General features: G+C 33.7%; 1 protein-coding gene across 1 annotated transcript in view; it reads right to left on the reverse strand.

Annotated features, from left to right (window-relative positions):
* Positions 1-22,095, reverse strand: part of NCAM2 (neural cell adhesion molecule 2) — a 325,026-nt gene that overhangs the window by 30,085 nt on the left and 272,846 nt on the right. The window contains 1 exon segment of the mRNA XM_069472428.1: positions 9,934-10,138. Within this exon segment, the coding sequence (XP_069328529.1) occupies positions 9,934-10,138 (205 nt within the window).

Raw genomic sequence — 22,095 nt, forward strand, 5'->3', positions numbered from 1 at the left:
AAACACAGTGGACAGGTGACATTACCGGAAAAACAGCTTGGACCCTGGGGGATCTCAGCCCGGGCCACAATAGTCGAGGAGGGACAGACCTGTGCTAAGGAGTAAAAAAGCAAAGGGTCACTGAACTACAGATTTTTTTTTTTTTCTGCTTTTTTTCAGCGCTTCCCTAGCTGGACAGTCCCAGTGGGTGTCTTTGCTCGCCAGGCGCCCGGCTCTGGTGCTTGCCGAACTCAGAACGTTAACCCCCCCCAGTGCCGACATTCTGCGGGCACGTGGGCGCCATCTTGAAATCCACAGCGTAGCTGCTGCGGAGCCATAGGGTGCTCAGTGGCTCCCTGGGCGGCTCACTCCACTAGTCTGTGAACCCATGCCAAAAGCACAGGCTTTGCATAAACACGGTGGACAGGAGACACTATCCGGAAAACAGCTTGGTCCCTGGGGAATCTCAGCTGGGGCCGCACTTGGTGAGGCGGGACGGAGCTGCGCTAAGGCGTAAAAAAGTATAGAAGCACTGAACTACAGATTTGACTTTTTTTTTCTTCTTTTCTTTCTTCTTTTTTCTTTCTTTTTTGCTTTGCTTTTCTTTGCGCTTTTTTTTTTTTTTTTTTTTTTTTTTTGCCTTCTAGCTGGGGAGCCACAGTTGGCTTCGGAACTCGCCAGGCCCCCAGCTCTGGTGCCTGCCGGACCCTGAGCAGTCACCCCCAGCGTCGGCGATCTGCGGGCGCATGGTCGCCATTTGAGGCCCACAGCCTAGCTGCTGCGGAGCCATAGAGTGCAGAGAGGGTCCCTGGGTGTCTCCGTCCCCTGGCCCGTGGATCCTCTATAGGGACCCTGCCCTTGTGTAAACATTGAATACTTCTCCAGACACGAGAGTGTGGAGCCTGGTCCCTGGGGACATTGGGCCAGGGCAGACTTTTGCCGGTGGGAGCTGCAGCAGCTTGGGCACTGAGCGAGCGAGGGCAGCGTCCACTCCCCATACCTAGTATCTTTCCTATGGAAAGAGACAGAAACCACCCCTATAGAGGAAGAACCAAAGGGGAAAAAAGAAAAAAAAAAAAAAAAGACAGAGAGAATTTCTGCCTGAAACTAGTGTGGACCTTGCCTGCTTACTGAAAGACCACAACACAGTGACTTAACTTGCCAAAGCGGTCTTGGGTCACTCCAATCCTCTAGGGCTGGACCCACCAGAAGCAGCCTCCCAACTGAGGTAGAAAAAACTCTAAACAATACACAACAGTCTCCGCCCAGTGAAAAAACACGGGGAGCGCAAAGAATCAAACGGAAATCTCACCCCCAAAGAGAAATACCAGCTCTCAACCAATTGACACAAACCAGACACAAAATACCAACATGATACAGGAAGAATTTCAGTTATGGATTATAAACAAGCTGAATAATATACAAGAAACAATGGATAACCAACACAAAGAAACCACAAAAAAAATACAGGATTTGGAAGAAAAATTCACTAAAGAAATTGAAATATTGACAAAAAACAAAACTGAACTCCTAGAAATGAAAAATTTACTCAGAGAGCTACAAAACACTGTGGAAAGTCTCAAGAGCAAGGTAGATCAAACAGAGGAAAGAATCTCAGAGATTGACGATAACTCTTTCCAATTAAATAAGTCAGTCACAGAGATAGAACAAAGAAATAAGAGAAATGATCAGAGTCTTCAAGAAATGTGGGATTATGTGAAGAAACCTAACTTGACAGTTATTGGCATTCCTGAGGATGAAGAAGATAATCAGCAAGGGTTGGACAAGCTATTTGAAGACATAATTGAGGGAAATTTTCCAGGCCTTGCTAAAACTCTAGACATACAGGTTCAAGAAGCTCAAAGGACCTCTGGGAGATTCATAGCAAATAGGAAAACACCACGCCACTTAGTCATCAGACTGACCAAAATATCCACTAGAGTCCCTTCTTCGAGCTGTAAGGAGAAAGAAACAAGTAACATAAAAAGGAAAGCCCATTAGAATTATGCCAGATTTCTCAACTGAAACCTTACAAGCAAGAAGAGGTTGGGGCCCCATTCTCACTCTTCTGAAACAGAATAATGCCCAGCCTAGAATCTTGTACCCAGCTAAGCTAATTTTTCTATACAAAGGAGAAATTAAGACTTTCTCAGATAAACAAGGACTGAGGGAATTCACCAAGACAAGACCAGCCCTCCAAGAAGTACTCAAAAGAGAGTTACACACGGACCAGCACAAAAAAGACCCACGAGGCCAGGCATGGTGGCTCACGCCTGTAATCCTAGCACTCTGGGAGGCCGAGATGGGTGGATCGCTCAAGGTCAGGAGTTCGAGACCAGCCTGAGCAAGAGCGAGACCCCGTCTCTACTAAAAATAGAAAGAAATTATCTGGCCAACTAAAATATATATAGAAAAAAATTAGCCGGGCATGGTGGCACATGCCTGTAGTCCCAGCTACGTGGGAGGCTGAGGCAGTAGGATCACTTAAGCCCAGGAGTTTCAGGTTGCTGTGAGCTAGGCTGACGTCACGGCACTCACTCTAGCCAGGGCAACAAAGCGACACTCTGTTACAAAAAAAAAGAAAAGAAAAGAAAGACCCACGAATGTAAAACTACTCAAGAGCTGAAGATCAAATTTCAGCTACCACAATAGCTAAAGAGAGAAAACATAGCAATGAAGTTCTACCCAACAAGCTGAACAGAAATCTGTCCTACTTATCAGTTCTCTCAATAAATGTGAATGGCTTGAATTCCCCACTCAAGAGACATAGACTGGCCCAATGAATAAAAAAACACAAACCAAGTATCTGCTGTCTTCAGAAAACTCACCTAACCTACAAAGATGCATTTAGACTGAAAATAAAAGGATGCAAATCGGTATTTCAAGCAAACAGTAGCCAAAAGAAAGCTAGTGTGGCAATCTTAACTTCCAATAACTTAGCTTTCAAATCAACAACTGTAATAAAAGACAAAGATGGTTACTATATACTGGTGAAAGGCACAATTCAACAAGAAGACATGACTATACTTAACATATATGAACCCAACTTAGGTGCACCCAGATTCATAAAGCAAACCCTATTTGTTCTGAACCAAATGATAGATAACAATACTGTAATAGCTGGAGACTTTAACACCCCACTGACAGTACAGGACAGATTCTCCAAACAGAAAATAAACAAAGACATAATGGACTTAAATGGAATACTAGAACAAATGGGCGTGACTGACATCTACAGGACATTCTACCCAAAGTCCACAGAATATACATTCTTCTCATCAGCTCACAGGACATTCTCTAAGGTTGACCATATCCTAGGACATAAAGCATGTCTTAAAAAATTTTAAAAAATAGAAATTATACCATGCATCTTCTCAGATCACAGCGGAATAAAAGTAACAATGAACCCAAACAGAAACCCTCATTCCTACTCAAAGTCATGGAAGCTAAACAACTTTCTCATGAACAATTATTCTATAAAGGAAAAAATCAAGTCGGAAATCAAAAGATTCTTTGAATTAAATGACAACGGAGATACAACTTATCAAAATCAATGGGACACAGCTAAAGCAGCCCTGAGAGGAAAATTCATATCCATAAATGCCTATATCAAAAAGACAGAAAACTTGCAAATAGACAGCCTAATGAATAGACTCAAATAGCTGGAGAAAGAAGAACACAATGACCCCAACCCCAGCAGAAGGCGAGAAATTACTAAGATCAAATCAGAATTAAATGAAAATGACAACAAAGAAACCATAAGGGAAATTAATAAAACAAAAAGTTGGTTCTTTGAAAAGATAAACAAAATAGACACACCTCTGGCTAGACTAACCAAGCGCAGAAAAGAAAAATCTCTAATAACCTCCTTTAGGAAAATGAAAGGAGAAATCACAACCAATGCCACAGAGATACAAGATATCATCTATGAATTCTACAAGAATCTTTATGCACACAAATTGGAGAATGTGGAGGAAATGGACAAATTTTTAGAAACACATAGCCTTCCCAGGCTCAACCAGGAAGAAATAGAATTCCTGAATAGACCAATATCAAGAACTGAAATCGAAACAGCAATAAAAAACCTACCCAAAGAGAAAAGCCCTGGTCCAGATGGGTTCACACCCAAATTTTACCAGACATACAAAGAAGAGCTGGTGCCCATCCTACATAAACTATTCTCCAATATTGAGAAGGATGGAATTCTCCCCAACACATTTTACCAAGCCAACATAACATTGATACCAAAACCAGGAAAGGATGCAACAAAAATAGAGAACTACAGACCGATTTCTCTTATGAATATAGATGCAAAAATTCTCAATAAAATCCCAGCAAATCTAGTCCAAGTACTTATCAAAAAAATAATCCATCACGACCAAGTGGGCTTCATCCCAGAGATGCAAGGGTGGTTCAACATACAGAAATCTATAAATGTAATTCACCACATAAATAGAAGCAAAAATAAAAACCATATGATCCTCTCAATAGATGCAGAAAAAGGATTTGACAAAATTCAACACCCTTTTATGATAAAAACGCTTAACAAAATAGGCATAGATGGAACCTAACTAAAAATGATACAAGCCATATATGACAAACCCACAGCCAACATCATTCTGAATGGGGAAAAATTGAAAGTATTCCCACTTAGAACTGGAACCAGACAAGGCTGCCCACTGTCCCCCATTACTTTTCAACATAGTATTGGAAGTCCTTGTGAGAACTATCAGGCAAGAGAGCAGAATCAAGGGAGTCCAAATAGGGAAAGAAGAGATCAAATTCTCACTTTTTTCTGATGATAATGATGTTATATCTGGAAAACTCCCAGGATTCAACCAAGAGACTCCTGGAATTGATTAATTAATATAGCAAAGTCTCAGGTTACAAAATCAACATACACAAATCAGAGGCATTCATATATGCCAATAACAGTCAATCAGAGAACCAAATTAAAGATTCAATACCTTTCAAAGTAGCAACAAAGACAATAAAATATCTAGGAATATATCTAACTAAAGAGGTAAAGGACCTCTATAAGGAAAACTATGAAACACTGAGGAAAGAAATAGCAGAACTTGTAAATAGGTGGAAAACCATACCATGCCGTGGGTCGGAAGAATCAACATTGTTAAAATGTCTATGCTACCCAAAGTGATCTACAGATTCAATGCAATGCCTATTATACTACCAACATCATTTTTCACAGACATAGGGAAAATTATTATACACTTTGTATGGAATCAGAGAAGACCCCGTATAGCAAAAGCAATTTTAAGCAACAAAAACAAAATGGGAGGTATTAATTTGCCAGACCTCAATCCATACTACAAGGCTGTGGTTCTTAAAACAGCCTGGTACTGGCACATGTACAGGGCCACAGACCAGTGGAACACAACAGAAAATCCAAATATAAAACCATCCTTATATAGACACCTAATCTTTGACAAAGCAGTCAAGAACATACTCTGGGGACAAGAATCTCTATTCAATAAATGGTGCTGGGAAAATTGGATAGCCACATGTAGAAGACTGAAACAGGACCCACAGCTTTCACCTCTCACAAAAATCAAATCACAGTGGATAACAGACTTAAACCTTAAGTGTGAAACGATTAGAATTCTAGAAGAAAATGTAGGAAAGACTCTTACAGACAGTGGCCTAGGCAAAGAATTTATGAATAAGATCCCTAAGGCAATCACAGCAACAACAAAAATAAATAAATGGGACCTGATTAAATTAAAAAGCTTCTACACAGCCAAAGAAACAGTCATGAGAATAAACAGACCACGTACAGAATGGGAAAAAATTTTTGCATACACACATCAGATAAAGGACTGATAACAAGAATCTATTTAGAACTCAGAAAAATCAGCAAGAAAAAATCAAACAACCCTATCAAGAAGTGGGCAAATGACATGAATAGAAATTTCTCAAAAGAAGATATAAGTATAGCTAACAAACATATGAAAAAATGCTCAACCTCCCTAATCATCAAGGAAATGCAAATCAAAACCACAATGAGATATTACTTAAGACCAGTGAGAATGGCCTTTATCAAAAAATCCCAAAACAACACATGTTGGGGTGGATGTGGAGAGACAGGAACAGTCATACACTGCTGGTGGGACTGCAAACCAGTGCAACCTCTGTGGAAAGCATTATTGAGGTACCTTAAACAGATTCAAGTAGACCTACCATTTGATTCAGCAATCCCATTATTGGGCACATACCCAAAGGATAAAAAGTGATTCTATAACAAAGACACATGTACTCGAATGTTTATAGCAGCACAATTCACAATTGCAAAGATGTGGAAACAACCGAAATGCCCATCAATACATGAATGGTTTAGTAAACTGTGGTATATGTATACCATGGAATATTACTTAGCTATAAGAAATAACGGAGATACGACATCTCTATGGTTCTCCTGGAGAGAGTTGGAACCCATTATATTAAGTGAAGTATCCCAAGAATGGAAAAACAAGCATCACATGTACTCACCAGAAAACTGGTTTCCCTGATCATCACCTAAATTCACATCTGAGAATGATACCAATGGGATATCAGACTGAAGTGGGGGGGTGGGGGGAGGGGATGGGTGTATGCCTACATGATGAGTGCATTGCGGACCGTCTGGGGAATGGTCACGCTTGAAGGTGCTGACTCAGGGAGGGGGGATGCGAGGAGGGGATGGGTATATACCTACATCATGAGTGCAATGCGCACTGTCTGGGGAACGGACATGCCTGGAGCTTTGACTTGGGGGAACAGGCGGTACATGGGCAACGTATGTAACTTTAAATTCTGTATCCCCAATAATAAGATGAAATAAAAAAAATACTAATTTCATATTAATATTTCACAGATTTGGGAAAAATAATTCTATGCTTCACATGGAAACAGAAAAGATCCCAAGTAGCCAAAACAGTCTTAAGGAAAAGAAAAAAAAATTGGGAGTCATCTCATTACCAGACTTCAAGTTATATAATAAACCTATAGTAACCAAAATAGCATGGTATTGGTACAAAAATAGAGACATAGACCAATGGAACAGAACAGAAAACTCAGCCATAAAACCATGAGCATAGCACCAACTGATCTTTGACAAATCAGACAACAATATACTGTGGAGAAAAGAATTCTTATTCAATAAATGGTGCTGGGAAAATTGGATAATCACATGCAGAGGAATGAAACAGGATCCATATGTCTCACCAATCACAAAAATTAATTCAACATGGATAAAATACTTAAATGTAAGGCATGAAACCATAAGAATTCTAGAAGAAAATATTGAAAAAAATCTTCTAGAATAATAAATTCTTGGCCTAGGTAAATAAATTTTTTTTTTAATTTCAGCATATTATGGAGGTACAAATGTTTAGGTTGTATATATTGCCTTTTCCCCACCAAGTCAGAGATTGAAATGTGTCGATCACCCAGATAGTGTGCACCACACCCTTTAGGTGTGAATATACCCGTCCCCTCCACTCTCCTCCCATCTGCCCGACACCCAATGAATGTTATTACTATATGCTCAGTTTAGTGTTGGTCAATTATTTATGAAGAAGACCCCAATGGAAATCATGGAAACAACAAAAATAAATGCATGGGCCTTGATTAAATTAAAAGGTTTCTTCACAGCCAAGGAAATAAGTAACAGAATAAATAGTCTATAGAATGGGAGAAAATATTTGCAATCTATACGTGTGATAAAGTGCTAATAATCAGATTCTATGAGGAGCTCAAGCAAATCAGCAAGAAAATATCAAAAAAACCCCTCAAAAAGTGGGCAAAAGACATGAACAGAAGCTTCTAAAAAGAAGATAGACAAATGGCCAACAAATATATGAACAAATGTTCAATGTTGCTACTCATCAGGGACATGCAAATCAAAACCACAATGAGATATCACCTTACCTCAGTTAGAATAGCTATTTTTAAAAAGTCCAAAAACAGCAGATACTGGCATGGATGCAGAGAGAAAGGAAGGCTTATACACTGTTGGTGGGACTGCAAATTAGTTCAACCTCTGTGTAAAACTGTATGGAGATTTCTCAAAGATCTAAAAGTAGGCCTATCATTTGATCCTCTACTGGGTATTTATTGAACGGAAAAGAAGTCATTTTATCAAAAAGATACCTGCACTTGAATGTTTATTGCAACAATTTAGAAGGAACTGGAGACCATTATCCTAAATGAAGTATCTAAAGAATGGAAAAACAAATACCACATGTTCTCGCTATTAAATTGGAACTAACTAATGAGCACACATTTATATAGAGTGAAATAAATCTCAAATGAAATCAAGCAGGGGGTAGTGGAGAGAAGGTGATGGGTGAAAACTCACTTAATGGGTGAAGTGAACACCTTCTGGGTGACAGGCACACTTTTGACCCTGACTCGAGCATTACAAAAGCAATCCATGTAACCAAAAATATTTGTATCCCCATAATACTTTGAAATGAAAAATTTAAAAAAGAATATAAATTATTCAACAGTAAAAAGTAATGAATTCCTTATTTATGGAACAACACAAAAGAATTCAAAAATATTCTCAGTGAAGATGCCAGATTTGAAAGAGTGCACATTGTAGGAATCCATTTATATGAAGTCTTATGACAGGGAAAAATTATCTGTGGTGAAAAATCAAAAAGAGTTGTTGCCTGGGGTGGTGGAGATTAGTGTGGCTTGACTGGATAAGGGTATGAAAGAACTTTTGGGGAATCATTTGAGGTTCTGAGTTTTCATAGGATTAGGATTTAGGTTATACTTATAAAAATATTTGTGAAAACTCATAAAATGGAACATTTTGTGCATTTCATTCTATGTGGTTTTACTGAAGGAAAACATAAACAAATTTGAACTGTATGTAATGATATACCAGTTGAATTATGTAGGTGTTGTGTTTTTTAATTAAAAAATATGATGGATTGAGTTATAGATAAATACATGATAAAGAGCATGTAATAAAATGTTAATTGTAGAGCCCCAGTGGATGGTAAATGTGTTTGTTGAAAAATTCTTTAAAAAAACATGAACTACAAAGACTTTAAGATAAAAAAATAATGGAGATGTCTTGAACTCTTAAAAATGCTTATTTTTGATTGCTGGTCTTCATACATATAGATAGTTGTGTGCAAACACCACATATACAAACACAAACCTGTGTGTATATACGTGTGTGTATTCTTTTCTGTTCTTGATGAATTTTTTCCCATTGAGCATATTGTACTTTTGAGATTAAATACAAATCTATGTAATGACAAACAAGGCAAAACAAAACAGAATTACTAAAACATCTTAATTACCCTTTTACACAAGATAATTTTCTACAAAATTCAGTTCTACATATTTTATTGGAATTCATATTCTGTTTAATTGAGACTCCACAAAGAACTCTAAATTATAAAACATACTTGAGTTTTTATCAAAATTTGGAAGAGTAAATTCAGAATCTATCAATGTATTACATAGCAAATACAAATTTTCTATACAAATAATCTTGAAACCTACATGTAGTCACTTACACTTGTGGGAGTTGCCATAATTTTGTTATGTTTTTAAATAAGTGTGAGTTTTTAGCTTAGATTCCTGTTGAGGCCATTCTTTAATCAATATAAACTGAAAAACGGTGGGAGAAACAAAAATTGAATACATTTGCATAACTATCTATCCATCTATTCGTCTATCATCTTTAAATGATTGCAGTGATTCTTTTCAGTGAGCATCCCATTTTGAGGTTTAATTCTAAGTAGACCATTGTAAAGTCATTTGTCTCTATAAGGTGAAATACTAAGGAGAGATTTGAGACAGAGAGCAGGTAGTGCTGTGCTCAATATCCTGTAGTCAAACTCTTTACCTTGGGGGACACCAAATCCCCCACATAAAACACTCAAGTTTGACTGTGACATTTCATGTAAGATAAGGCATAAGCCTGATACTCACAGATATGCAGCTTTTCCTTCTTCCAGTTCTTTACTTTTGCCACTGGAGCCACTTTTCTTTCCACACATTCTCCTGGTGATGCACATCAATAACCCGCATTGCCGAATAAAAAAGCAGCTGACGTCTGTCACCACTAGGATTAGCAAAAGTGCAGCAACTCCAAGGCCAATGACTGCTCCAAGCCCAAGACCATTAAAAAGTGTGTCTTAAAATAATAAAAAAAAAAATATGAAACCCCAAATTAGAAAATATTAAATGATTATATTAAAAATAGAACTTATCCAAGAAATCTTCACCTAAAGCAGGAAGAAAAAAGTAATAGTAACTGGCAGACTCCCAATCTCATGGTTGTTGAGACCTACTCTCTGGTTTTCAAACATTATTTTAAACAACTGATCTGTTAATTATTTCAATATTTTCTCAAACTTTCTCTTTAAAAAAAAGTCTAAGTAACTCTTATTTTCAATATATTTCTTGATTCCCTGTGGGGCAGATAATGAATATTCTCATATCTCTAACTGTACTTTTTTCAAAAGTCACAGCCATTAATAGTTCATCACCATGTTAAAAAGAAATTTTAGTCAAAACTCCAGTAACAGAGGTGTTAAATAAATATTCCATATGGAATTATTTTAGTTTTAAGACTTAAACTTGCAAATGGATGGCTCCAAGCACCTTACTTTGACAGAGATTGCATTTTAAAATACCTTTCTATGAATATTTTAAAAACCACCGTCTTAGACTAAATGATTCACTTCTCTCTAGTTAATATTTTAACCAATAGATTAGAGACAAATTTTTACAGAGTTATGGTACTGAGAACCCTTTGTTAAGTCCTATCATGAGAAGGTAGAGGAAGTTGGAGCTAATTTTCCTTGGCATGTGGTTACAAGAAATCTTCAAAGACATGCAGATAGTACTCACCAAAGTGGTGAGTGGGAATAAGATGGAACATGCTGATTGATAAATTAGAAATGGTAAGAGGGCACTTAGTAATAACAATGAATCAGTTGTTATATGTTTGCAGTTTAATATGGGGATAGACTATACAACTGTTAACAGTATACATAAAAAATAAGGATAATGGAAAGAAATAAATTAAACTGGTTATATTGTGTTATCTAGAGGAAAAAGAGAGATAACATAATTTCACAGACATTCAAAATTACTGTCAACACATGTTAAAATTTGCTTACATAACATTATAAAGTTATAATTATTTTTTAATAGTAAAATACATTTATTATTCAGCATCACCATGGAATATTTTCTATGTAACTGATGTGGAACACAAGTGACAGACACATGTACAGATATAAATTTGATTTTTGAGAAAACCGGTTTTGAAAATATGCATATGTAAAGCAAAGTATTCCTAAGTCATATTTTTAAACTTAAGCTTAATATTTTAATAATGACTTGAAGAAATACTAATTCAAAGCAATCAGAATAACTGGTCTCATCCTAAATCTACCACTAGCAGGTCGACCTTGAACAAGTCAGATCTGCCTGAATTTTTATTGTTCTGTAGAACAACTGAGTCTCATGTCTACATTTATTTTATTTTTCCAGGAAATAGATATAAGTTATTTACATTTCTTAATACTTTTGGAGCTTGCAGCTAGACTAGGAAAAATCACGCTGTTGGAGACATAGTAGCCTGGATTTTTACCAAGGCAATATTGTGGTTCACCTGTGTTGGAACATAAATGTACTTCTACAGTATCTCCCTGATATGGCAAATGAGAATTCCGTAAGCCCTGAATCAACAAATTTAGAACTTACATGTCCAAGCAAAGAATAATTTTTATTATGATTCTTTTGTTTATGATAAAGAAAACCAGGTAATAAACACACAGTAGTGTGAGATGAAAAATAAATTTTTTCATGCCATTTTCAGAATCTCCTTCCTCTACTAAATTTTACTATGCTACTTAGATGGTGATAGTTTAAGAAAATTGTTTAACTAATGTCCAGAGAAATTATTGATTTTCCACAAGGCTATTATCTTATCACATGAACCCACTTTAAGAAATGGCTAGAGAAAGAATAGTATTTTTCAGCCATGGGGATTTAGCATCTTCATTTTTCCTTTTGCAGAATCCCAATAAACAAATGGACAGTGAGAGGCTAATGATTATTTACTAATTTTTCAAAGGTGTATCTCTATGAATGATGTAAAAAAAGCACTAATGCCACATGCTATAAAAATAATATATCAAGCAAATTAGGATTTCTGTTATCAATTTAAAAATAAATCATCGTATATATTTTCTTCTATTATCTATTTAGAAATATAAATGATCCTTTCCTGAATCTATTATTACAATATAATGAAGACAACTTACCTGTGGAACACCTCTGATTATATGTAAAACTACAATATCTTCTTCAAAATTTACATGTAATGATTTTGTATACGCTGCACACGCTTCAACAATCAAAGCTCAGAAAAACGGAGTGGAAACATACCTACATAATTGGGCTTTATCCTCTGTGGATACACTGACTTAATGATCCTATGGTTTGAACTTGTCACTGCTCTCCTACTTCATTTGGGTTCCTCTCACATGCAGACATAATTGTAGGCAATAAATCCTACAGATCAATGATAATGTATCTGGCTCATTATACAAATTCCCATTTACCTTTCCAAAGCGTAAAGAGTTTTGCTTTGTACTTAAATGCACTGCCATTAGGAGTCAGAAAATCCTATTTTCATCACTTACTGTTATATGTCCTTGGGGTAAGCCATCTAATTTCTCTAAGAGTGAGATTCCCTTTTATTAAAACAGGGACAGTTATGATAACAATGACAGCCACAATCTAGGGCACCGGGTTGCTGAGAAGATTATTGAGAATATGGTAAAGCATTAATACTAACACCCCTAGCACTTAACTGCCCAGCACAAAGTAAAAATTTAATTAGTATTGATAATTATTAATATTTTACTATGAAAAAATTCTAGAGAAACAATGTTTTGTAGAAAACCATAGATCATCCAAAATTAAATGTTAAATGATTTTATAAACATATCTCTACATCAGCAATCTGAGGTGGGTTTCTTTTATTAAGTAATGATTATTCTCTTGAGAATATAATCACTTTTTTAATTTAAAAAATTTTTTAAAAAAATTTCTTTATTTCAGGATATTATGGGGGTACAAACATTTTGGTTACATGTTATGAGCTTGCCACACCCAAACCATGATTTGAGGCGTACCTTTCCCAATCTACAACGCTCACCGCGTCCATTAGTTGTGAGTTGACCCATCTCCAACCCCCTAATCCCTGAAGAATAATACCATTCGATCCAGCAATAGCACTATTAGGCAACTACCCAAAAGAACAAAAGACATTCTATAATAAAGACGTCTGCACCCGAATGTTTATGGCAGCACAATTCAATATAATCACTTTTTTAAAAAATAATTCAGGCTTTAGTTAGTTAACTTTGAAATTATAAATATTTGATTCATTATCTTTTTAGCATTAAACCAGTATTTTGATTTGCTTCAGTTCCATTTTCAGAAAAAGCTCCTAGAGAAATTATATTTGTAAAGCATCTATAGTGAAGAAATATAGATGCTAAAATAACCATAACCTTTTCTAGATAAAATAAAATGAAACCATTTAAACTTATGATTAAAATTTGTGAAGGTTGCTTAAAGTTATTTTTATGAGAAAGTAAATATATTTTTGTCATTGCAGAAGATAGGAGTGGATACCACATAGGTTTATATTATAAATATTTAATTAAGTTGTCTTTTGAAAGTTATGTTTTTTATACATATAAATTTAAGATTAATAATGGATTTAAATGTTTATACTTTCTCATATCCTATGAGGTTAGACTACAATAACTATGAAAGCTCAATTTTCTAATGTTTTTATTATTTATTTCTGCCACAAGTTTACTCCAGCATAAAAAGTTTATTTCTACTTTGTATTTTTCAAAAAATAAAACTGTAACTATATATAAAATAAAATCATTGGGATTTGGATACTAGCAATGATTTATTTTCTCAATAATGTACAAAAAATTCCTTCTTTGTAAGTTAATTACAGTTAATTATTTAACAAATTGAAACTGAACATACATAATTATTTAAAGGATTTTAAATTCATTTTTTCTTTATTAGCTTTCCAGAATACTCACACATATACTTTATGTAGCAATTTTTATGACAAATCCATTATGTGGGAAAACTATATTATGAGATCTACTTTACAGATGAGAAATTGATGTTCAGAGAGATCATTGATCAAAGTCACCCAATGACCTTTAAAATTAGACCCGCACAAATGAAGCACTACTTAACTCTAGGTTTTATACTTTTTATACCTGTGCTAGAGCCAACATTTTACATTATATATTCACAATCAAATAATGAAAAGATAGGGATAAAGTATAATATAATATAATAAACATATCATAAATATATTATTCTTATAGAAAAATTCCAATAGTCATTTACCTTTACTATTAGTGAAGCAACAACTATTTGAAAGCTATGTAAATGAGGTACATGTAAATTATTTATCTAACTTATATCTCTGCTTTAAGCTTTCTTTTTAGTGATCATTTTGAATTATTCTTATGAAAAATGGGATTTATATTAGAAATGAATAAGAATAAATAATTTAGGAAGCAAAAAAGTTTACCTCTATCTTTGGTTCATATTTTATTATTGAAAACAAATATGAGAATCAGACTGAGTTTCTAAAACCCTCCCTCTCGGCTGCATTTCTCCAACCTTATGAAAATTGGAAATTGGTTTACTAAATCTATTTCCCTAGATCTTTATGTAAATGCATTCTAATTTTCATAAAATATAACATCAAAGTATTAAGATAAAAAAATCTGAGTTCAATTTAAATTTGTTATACGTAGCAGTTGCACATTCACTTTGTGCAATTTCAGTTACTCATGATCAGCTGCAGTCTGAAAATATTAAATGAAAAATTCCAGAAAGAAACAATTCATAAATTTTAAACTGCATGACATTCTCATTAGTGCAATGAAATCTTGTGCCCTCTTGCTCTGTCCCACTCAGGACGTGAATCTTCCTTTTGTACAGCATTATCCACACTTTCTATGCTACCCACCCCATTAGTCACTTAGGATGGTCTCTGTTATCAGATTGACTGTCACAGTCTTGCAATGCTTGTGTTCAAGTAACCCTTATTGTACCTAAAGTGTAATCACAGTGATGCTAGAATATTATTGAAATTGTCCCATTTTAGTATTAGTTATTATTGTTAATCTCTTACTATGACTAATTTATAATGTACACTTTTTCAAAGGCATGTATGTTTAGGAAAAAATAGTATATACAGGGTTCAGTACTGTCTATGATTTCAGGCATCCACTGGGGGTCTTGGAACATATCCCCTGTGGATGGGGTGGACTACCATAAATGTCTTTCATATTTCTGTTGCAGAAATTAAGTCACTACCAAAACACTGAAATAATTTTCCATGAAATTTGATATATTTGATAATATTAGTTTTTCAAAAACTAATATTCTAGTAGATTCATAAAACCAACCTTGCTTTTTGATTCCTTGAATAATAGTTTAATATTTTAACTTTTTCTATGTGTACATATAATCTTCTCCAAGTACATTGAAAATTAATTGCAAAACTTGGAAAAGTGCAATAAAGACATGGAGAAAAATTTTCAAAGGCTTATAAAATGGAGATTGATTGTTGCTTCCAGACTTTTCATAAGAAATATTTCTGGAAGCCATTAGTAAGTAAGTTAAACATATGAAAGGTAAAGAGAAGATATTAAAACAATGGTCCCCAACCATTTTGGCATCAGGGATCGGTTTCATGGAAGACAATTTTTCCAAAGACCCAGGGTGGGGTGGGGTTTTGATGGTTTTGGGATGATTCAAGTGCATTATATTTTTTGTGCAGTCAAACTTCTCTGCTAATGGTAATCTGTATTTGCAGCCACTCCCCAGCACTGGTATCACCACCTCTGCTCTACCACAGATCATCAGTCATTAGATTCTCATAAGGAGTGTGCAAACTAGATGCCTCACATGTGCAGTTTACGGTAGAGTTTGTGCTTCTTTGAGAAGACAGTGTTGCTGCTGATCTTACAGGAGGTGGAGCTTTTGTGGCCATATGACCCATGGCAGGAGCTGCTGTAGGACTGTAAAGACAGATGAAGCTTCCCTTACTTGCCCGCTACTCATCTCCTGCTGTGCGCAATTGTGCAGCCCAGTTGCTAACAGGCCACTACCTGGTAGTACCAGTCCATGGCCCCGGGGGGTTAGGACCACAGCATTAAAAAACCCTGTCTGGTGTTCAGCATGACATTGCTATATACCATATCTTCCCACATTAGAGGTAAATGTTCTTGACTCATGATTACATGTTTTTCCTTTAGAAGGCACAGACTTCCAAACATCAACTGCTGTATAGGAAATCTTGGCATTCATCTATAGCAAATATCTGCATGTATATGCCCTATGCAGAAAGAGGTGAGAGAAAATAAGTAGGATGAAAAAATCCCCTGAAACTTATTGGAATTTTACCTGGTGATGTAATCATAGAGAATGTTTTGGTTTGCTTTTTAGATAAAGATCAATAGAAAATTAATTCATCAATACTGTTATGCAATCTTATGAAAGTGAATTTTAAGTTCAGAATATTTTAAAACATACTCTTACAAATATTACCTCAGAACTTGAATCATTTAATTAGTCCAGAATTCATACTGCAATTAAATAAATGTTATACCTTGATAGAAAATTAAGACAATAAATAACTGTTCTTAAGAGTTCTGAAAAATATTTTTAGAAATTATCTGTTATAAAACATACACAAAAGGTATTCTTGAGAGGCATGTATATAATCCAAAGTTTCAACAACTTCAGTTCGAAATGGTTTGAGGAATACTTAAAAGAAGATGACAAAATGTTGAAAACATTATATTTACTTAAAACAAAATAATCAAACGTAATAACTAGAAAAAAATTTTTTCTCATAAAATACTTCAGGCAGTGAAAAGGTTTTCCTCTAGTGAATATATTCTTTTTAAAAAAATTTGGAGGGTACCTAATTATTCTCATTTACCAATTTCTAGAAAATTTATTTTCTAAGTTGGAGTTCATATTGATGTTTCTTAAAATATTGCTGATTTGTATTTGAACAGATTTGTAAATCACCGAAGTAAAATAAGCATCATTGTTGTTTGTCATATTTGACTTTGGTATAAACTATAAGGGCAATTAGTTAAAAATCACAACAATGTAGTCAAATAGTGCTCTCCCTGTTGCATATCTGGTATGCAAAAATGTGGAGGAGGCATCTTTCAGCTCCATCTATTGTGTAAATAAAACACCCAGATTGTCTAAAGACTTTTGTGGCTACATAGTGAGGAAAAAAATAAATAAATAAAAGGACCATGAATCCATTTATACGTCACAAACATTCATTGAGTACACACTAAACGAGTGTAGAACTGGAGGGGTTCCCTGAAATGTACTATAATAGAATTTAATTGACTATAGTCAATAAGAAGTTATGGTATGCTTGAAAATAACTGAAACAGAGGAATTGGAATGTGCCTAACATAAAGAAATCATAACGCTTGAAGTAGTGAACACCCAATTACTTTGTTTTGATTATGATGTATTGTATGTCTGTATCAAAACATCACATGTATCCCACAAACATATTCAATTATGTACATATAATAATTAAAATAAAAAATTAAGAACTAGCATAATTCTTTAGGCTTATTACATATCAACTTAAGTCTATATTTACTTATGAAACATTATAAATTCCCAAATTGTTATTTTATTCATTGAATTCCAGAGACACAACAAAAGAAAAAAAGGGATGTTTATATTAGCAAGAGTATACTGTTAATAGTAAGAACTTTTGCTAGCATGATGATAATATCTTTGCATTACAGAAGACACACTCTAAGATAATACATACTTTTAAAGGAAAATATGTTATACTAATTTAGAAACCAGCTACCATACTTAAGGATTTTACAAAGTTTTTTTGTTTTATGTTAGACAAGCTGTTTGTCAAGATTATCTGTTTCTTATAGACTTGGAAATTTCCTTAAATTGATAAATTTATTTTTGTGATATTTTCCCTAGGATTGCCTCAAAAAATAAAATACCAAAATGTAGTACAAAGAGCTAAATAATGTGTAGCAGAAAGTACAAAGAGCCAATCAATGTAGAAACTAGACTCTTTAGGTCAGCAAAATCCTATTTGAAAAGAAATTTTAAAATATTTAATGTTTCACAACTTTAAAAATGGTGGTGATATTGAGAATGAAGTGTAATCACAATATTCTTCCAATATAGACCAAGTGGCAGTCTTTATATTTCTTGAGATAAGCCCCTTGTCAAGAAAGAAAATAATATTCCTTAACTTTATGGAGTTTTATAGAGAAATGTCTTATTATATATCAATAAGACTTTCTATTCCCTATAGGGAAAACTGGACATGCTCATCAGAAATCTTATAACCAAATAGTTTAAATTAGTTAAGATTTGTGTTTGGAATTTAATAGCCTTCTCTCGGTTAAAATAAGTGGATAATCAAAAATAGAAGGATAAATGTTATCTTTATATATTTATAGGTCTTAAGAAAATACTATTGCAAAATGTCAATTTTTCTATATTTGAAACAATGTGACTTTCAAATCACATTTGCAGTTATTGCAATCACAAATAAATAAGAGAAAAAAAGTTTGATTCACACATTATAAAATTCACTGACTTACATATGAAACCACTGATATTAAATCTGAGCACAACGTAACACTAGTTCTAATTTTCTAAACACCATATTTCTCTTCTGTATCATGACAGGGTGCCTCCTCCATTTCTGCTGCCTCGTGTGTATCCATGAATGGATGGATCCATTCAATTTTCATTCACATTTAGTTTCCCTGTTTGAGACAAATATTTGAACTTCTGAGGTTTCCAATGTCTAGTCAATAACTCTTTAACTGTATCAATTGGAAAAAAAGGAGGAAATCATTGCAAATTGCATCAGCAAGGATATTTAGAAATATCATTTGCCATTCATTCAAAAATAAATAAACAGCAAACTCTACAGAAGCCATGATTGGATATATTATTCTTCTTCTCCACCTCTTTTCTTTCTTCCCCCCTACACCTAGAAAAAAATTGAATATACTATCTCAAGATATGTGTTATATTTTTAATTATGAACTGGTAATATATATATGTATATCTAAATTTTATTTTAAATTATTATGTATACATAACAGTTGTATATCTTTATGGAGGAAATGTGATGTTTTGATACAGACAACGTGTAATGATCAAATCAGGGTAATTGGGGTATGTATTACCGCATGCATTTACCATTTCTTTGTGCTAGCAATATTAATTATTTTAAATTTTTATATTTATACATTAAAATATTCGTGCACATTATAAAGCATAAAAAGAAAAATGAGGTAACAAATTTTATTAGAGATTTTAATATTTTTTATCTCTACAGTGGATTATGTTGTTCCCCACTTTGTGACCCATACACTACAATTGGAAATACCTAAATAATAGTTGTTTTACTCTCAGTTTCACTATTGATAAAGTGTATACACAGAAACCCCTATATCATAACAAAAATAGAATCATATAGATTCTAAATTATATATCTTCTTATATAATTTTATATCTATATCTATATATATTGTATAGAGACATACATTTAGAAGCATATATAAAAATTCTTTGTAAATTCCAAAGCATTATACAAATATGCTATTATTTTGATTATTATACCTATTACACTGAAAAAATTTTATTTATAGTAAATTCTTGTTATTTTTCATTTTTATATAATATCTTTTAAAAAAAAATTAGATCTCCTCCACTTTTACCCAAAACCTTCCTAGATTTTAGCAAGTGCATTGAACATTGCTAACAGTCCTGAATAATGATGCATAAAAATAATTGGGAAATGTATGCTTTTATTTTACATTTTATTTTACTAAGCCCTGATGCTTAAAATCATTTCTATTCTCCTTGTTTTAGGTACGCATTTTACTGTGACCAGAATTAAATAAATTTTGTATTTCAATACCATTTCATTTTTTATTTTTTCATTTCCTATGTAGTAAACTTTCTTTTTGATCATTTCCTTATTCCTAAATGTCAGTTTAAAAATCTTTCTTGAACTTTGTAAGATTGATGTTAAAATGAATGAAAGCCATATAACTATCAGTAATGCTCTTATTGTCACTTACATGTGACATTGACTTTTGCTCCGTTTCATTTAAGAATATATTGTAATATTTTTGATATTTTCTTCTATAATTTATTTTTTCTCTAGTTCAACAGTAGTTTTTGTTATTGTTACTGTTATTTTGCTCAATATTTTAGATAAATTCATCTTCACTGAAGAAGCAAATAATATTAAAACTTTCACAAGATTATTAAAAAGTGGATCAAAATCACCTCCCAAAAATAAAAACTGTTCTTCATTTGTGTTCTCATCTTTTACTCTGTCAAGTCTTGGTTCCTTTTTGGATAGCTCATGGTATTTATGAGATTAAAAAAATAATAATAATTTACATCTGTCAAAGACCAGTTGGCTGTATATAGATGATTTTATATCTGGGTTCTCTGTTTTGTTCCACTTGTCTATATCTCTGTTTTTGTGCCAATACCATACTGTTTTGGTTACTATAGCCTTGTAGTATAATTTGAAGTCTGGTAATGTGATGCCTCCAGATTTGTTCTTTTTGCTTAAGATTGCTTTGTCTGTTCAGATTAAGGCTCTTTTCTGTTTCCAAATGAAGCATAGAATTATATTTTCTAGATCTGTGAAATATGACATTGGTATTGTGATGGGGACTGCATTGAATCTGTAAATCACTTTGAGTGGGTTCAATAAATGATGCTGAGAAAATTGGATAGCCACATATAGAAGAATGATACAGGATCCTTATCTCTTACCACTCACAAAAAAATGATTCAAGATGGATAAAAGACTTAAATATAAGGCAGGAAACCATAAGAATTCTAAACAAAAATGTAGAAAAATTTCTAGATATGTAGAAAACTTTTCTAGCCAAAGAATTTATGACCAAGACACCAAAGGCAATTACAGCAACAACAAAAATAAATGGTACTTGATTAAATTAAAAAGCTTCTACATAGCTAAGGAAATAATCAACAGAGCAAATAGCTTACAGAGTGGGAGAAAATATTAGCAAACTACATCCAATAAAGGGCTAATATCCATAATCTACAAAGAACTCAAACAAATCAGCAAGAAAAAAATAAAAACACCATTTAAAGTGAGCAAAAGACATTTACATCTTTCAACATCCTGACAAAATGCATTTATTAACAACTTTTTAAGTTCACTCAAGTTTATGTTTTTCAGATATACAACTGCTTACAGAACTAATTGAATGAAAATGATGTGACTACAACATGCAATCTCATGCATTTTTCAAATAACAATTTAAAGAAAAGACATATGTAATGCCAGTACTATCTGTGATGGCTGTGGATAGAGTATTGATATCAGTAAAGAGAAAACTACAGATCGTTTTTTAAGGGATTACATTCTGGAAAAGGAGTCTTGGCATAAAAAACTCGAAAAAGTTTAAAAATATTAAAAATAAAAATTGAGTTACAATCATGAAAAAGTAATTAATTATATGAAATTACACCAGTTCATAGATTTTTTGTGACCAGTCTGAGGGATTTTCAATTTTAAAATCATGCAATAGTAATATGCTCTGTTTTCAAATGAATATGTATTGAGTTCATTAAAGCTCTTTATGTATATAGAAACAAATCTCAAAAGTTTATGTTAAGGGTGAATACACTTTTGTGGATGCTCATTATATGTGATTTTCTAACTTTCTTATTCTTGATAATAGTATTGGCAGCATCTACATATTATTTGGGGAATTTGAAAACTTCAGATTTTAAAAATTGTAAGTAAAATTTACCAATAATTTTTCAATACTCCTTTATTTATTTATTTTTTTTTTGAGACAGAGTCTCACTCTGTTGCCCAGGCTAGAGTGAGTGCCGTGGCGTCAGCCTAGCTCACAGCAACCTCAAACTCCTGGGCTCAAGCGATCCTCCTGTCTCAGCCTCCCGAGTAGCTGGGACTACAGG

Source organism: Eulemur rufifrons, chromosome 7 (assembly GCF_041146395.1).
Source record: "Eulemur rufifrons isolate Redbay chromosome 7, OSU_ERuf_1, whole genome shotgun sequence".
In the NCBI taxonomy this organism is placed as follows: domain Eukaryota; kingdom Metazoa; phylum Chordata; class Mammalia; order Primates; family Lemuridae; genus Eulemur; species Eulemur rufifrons.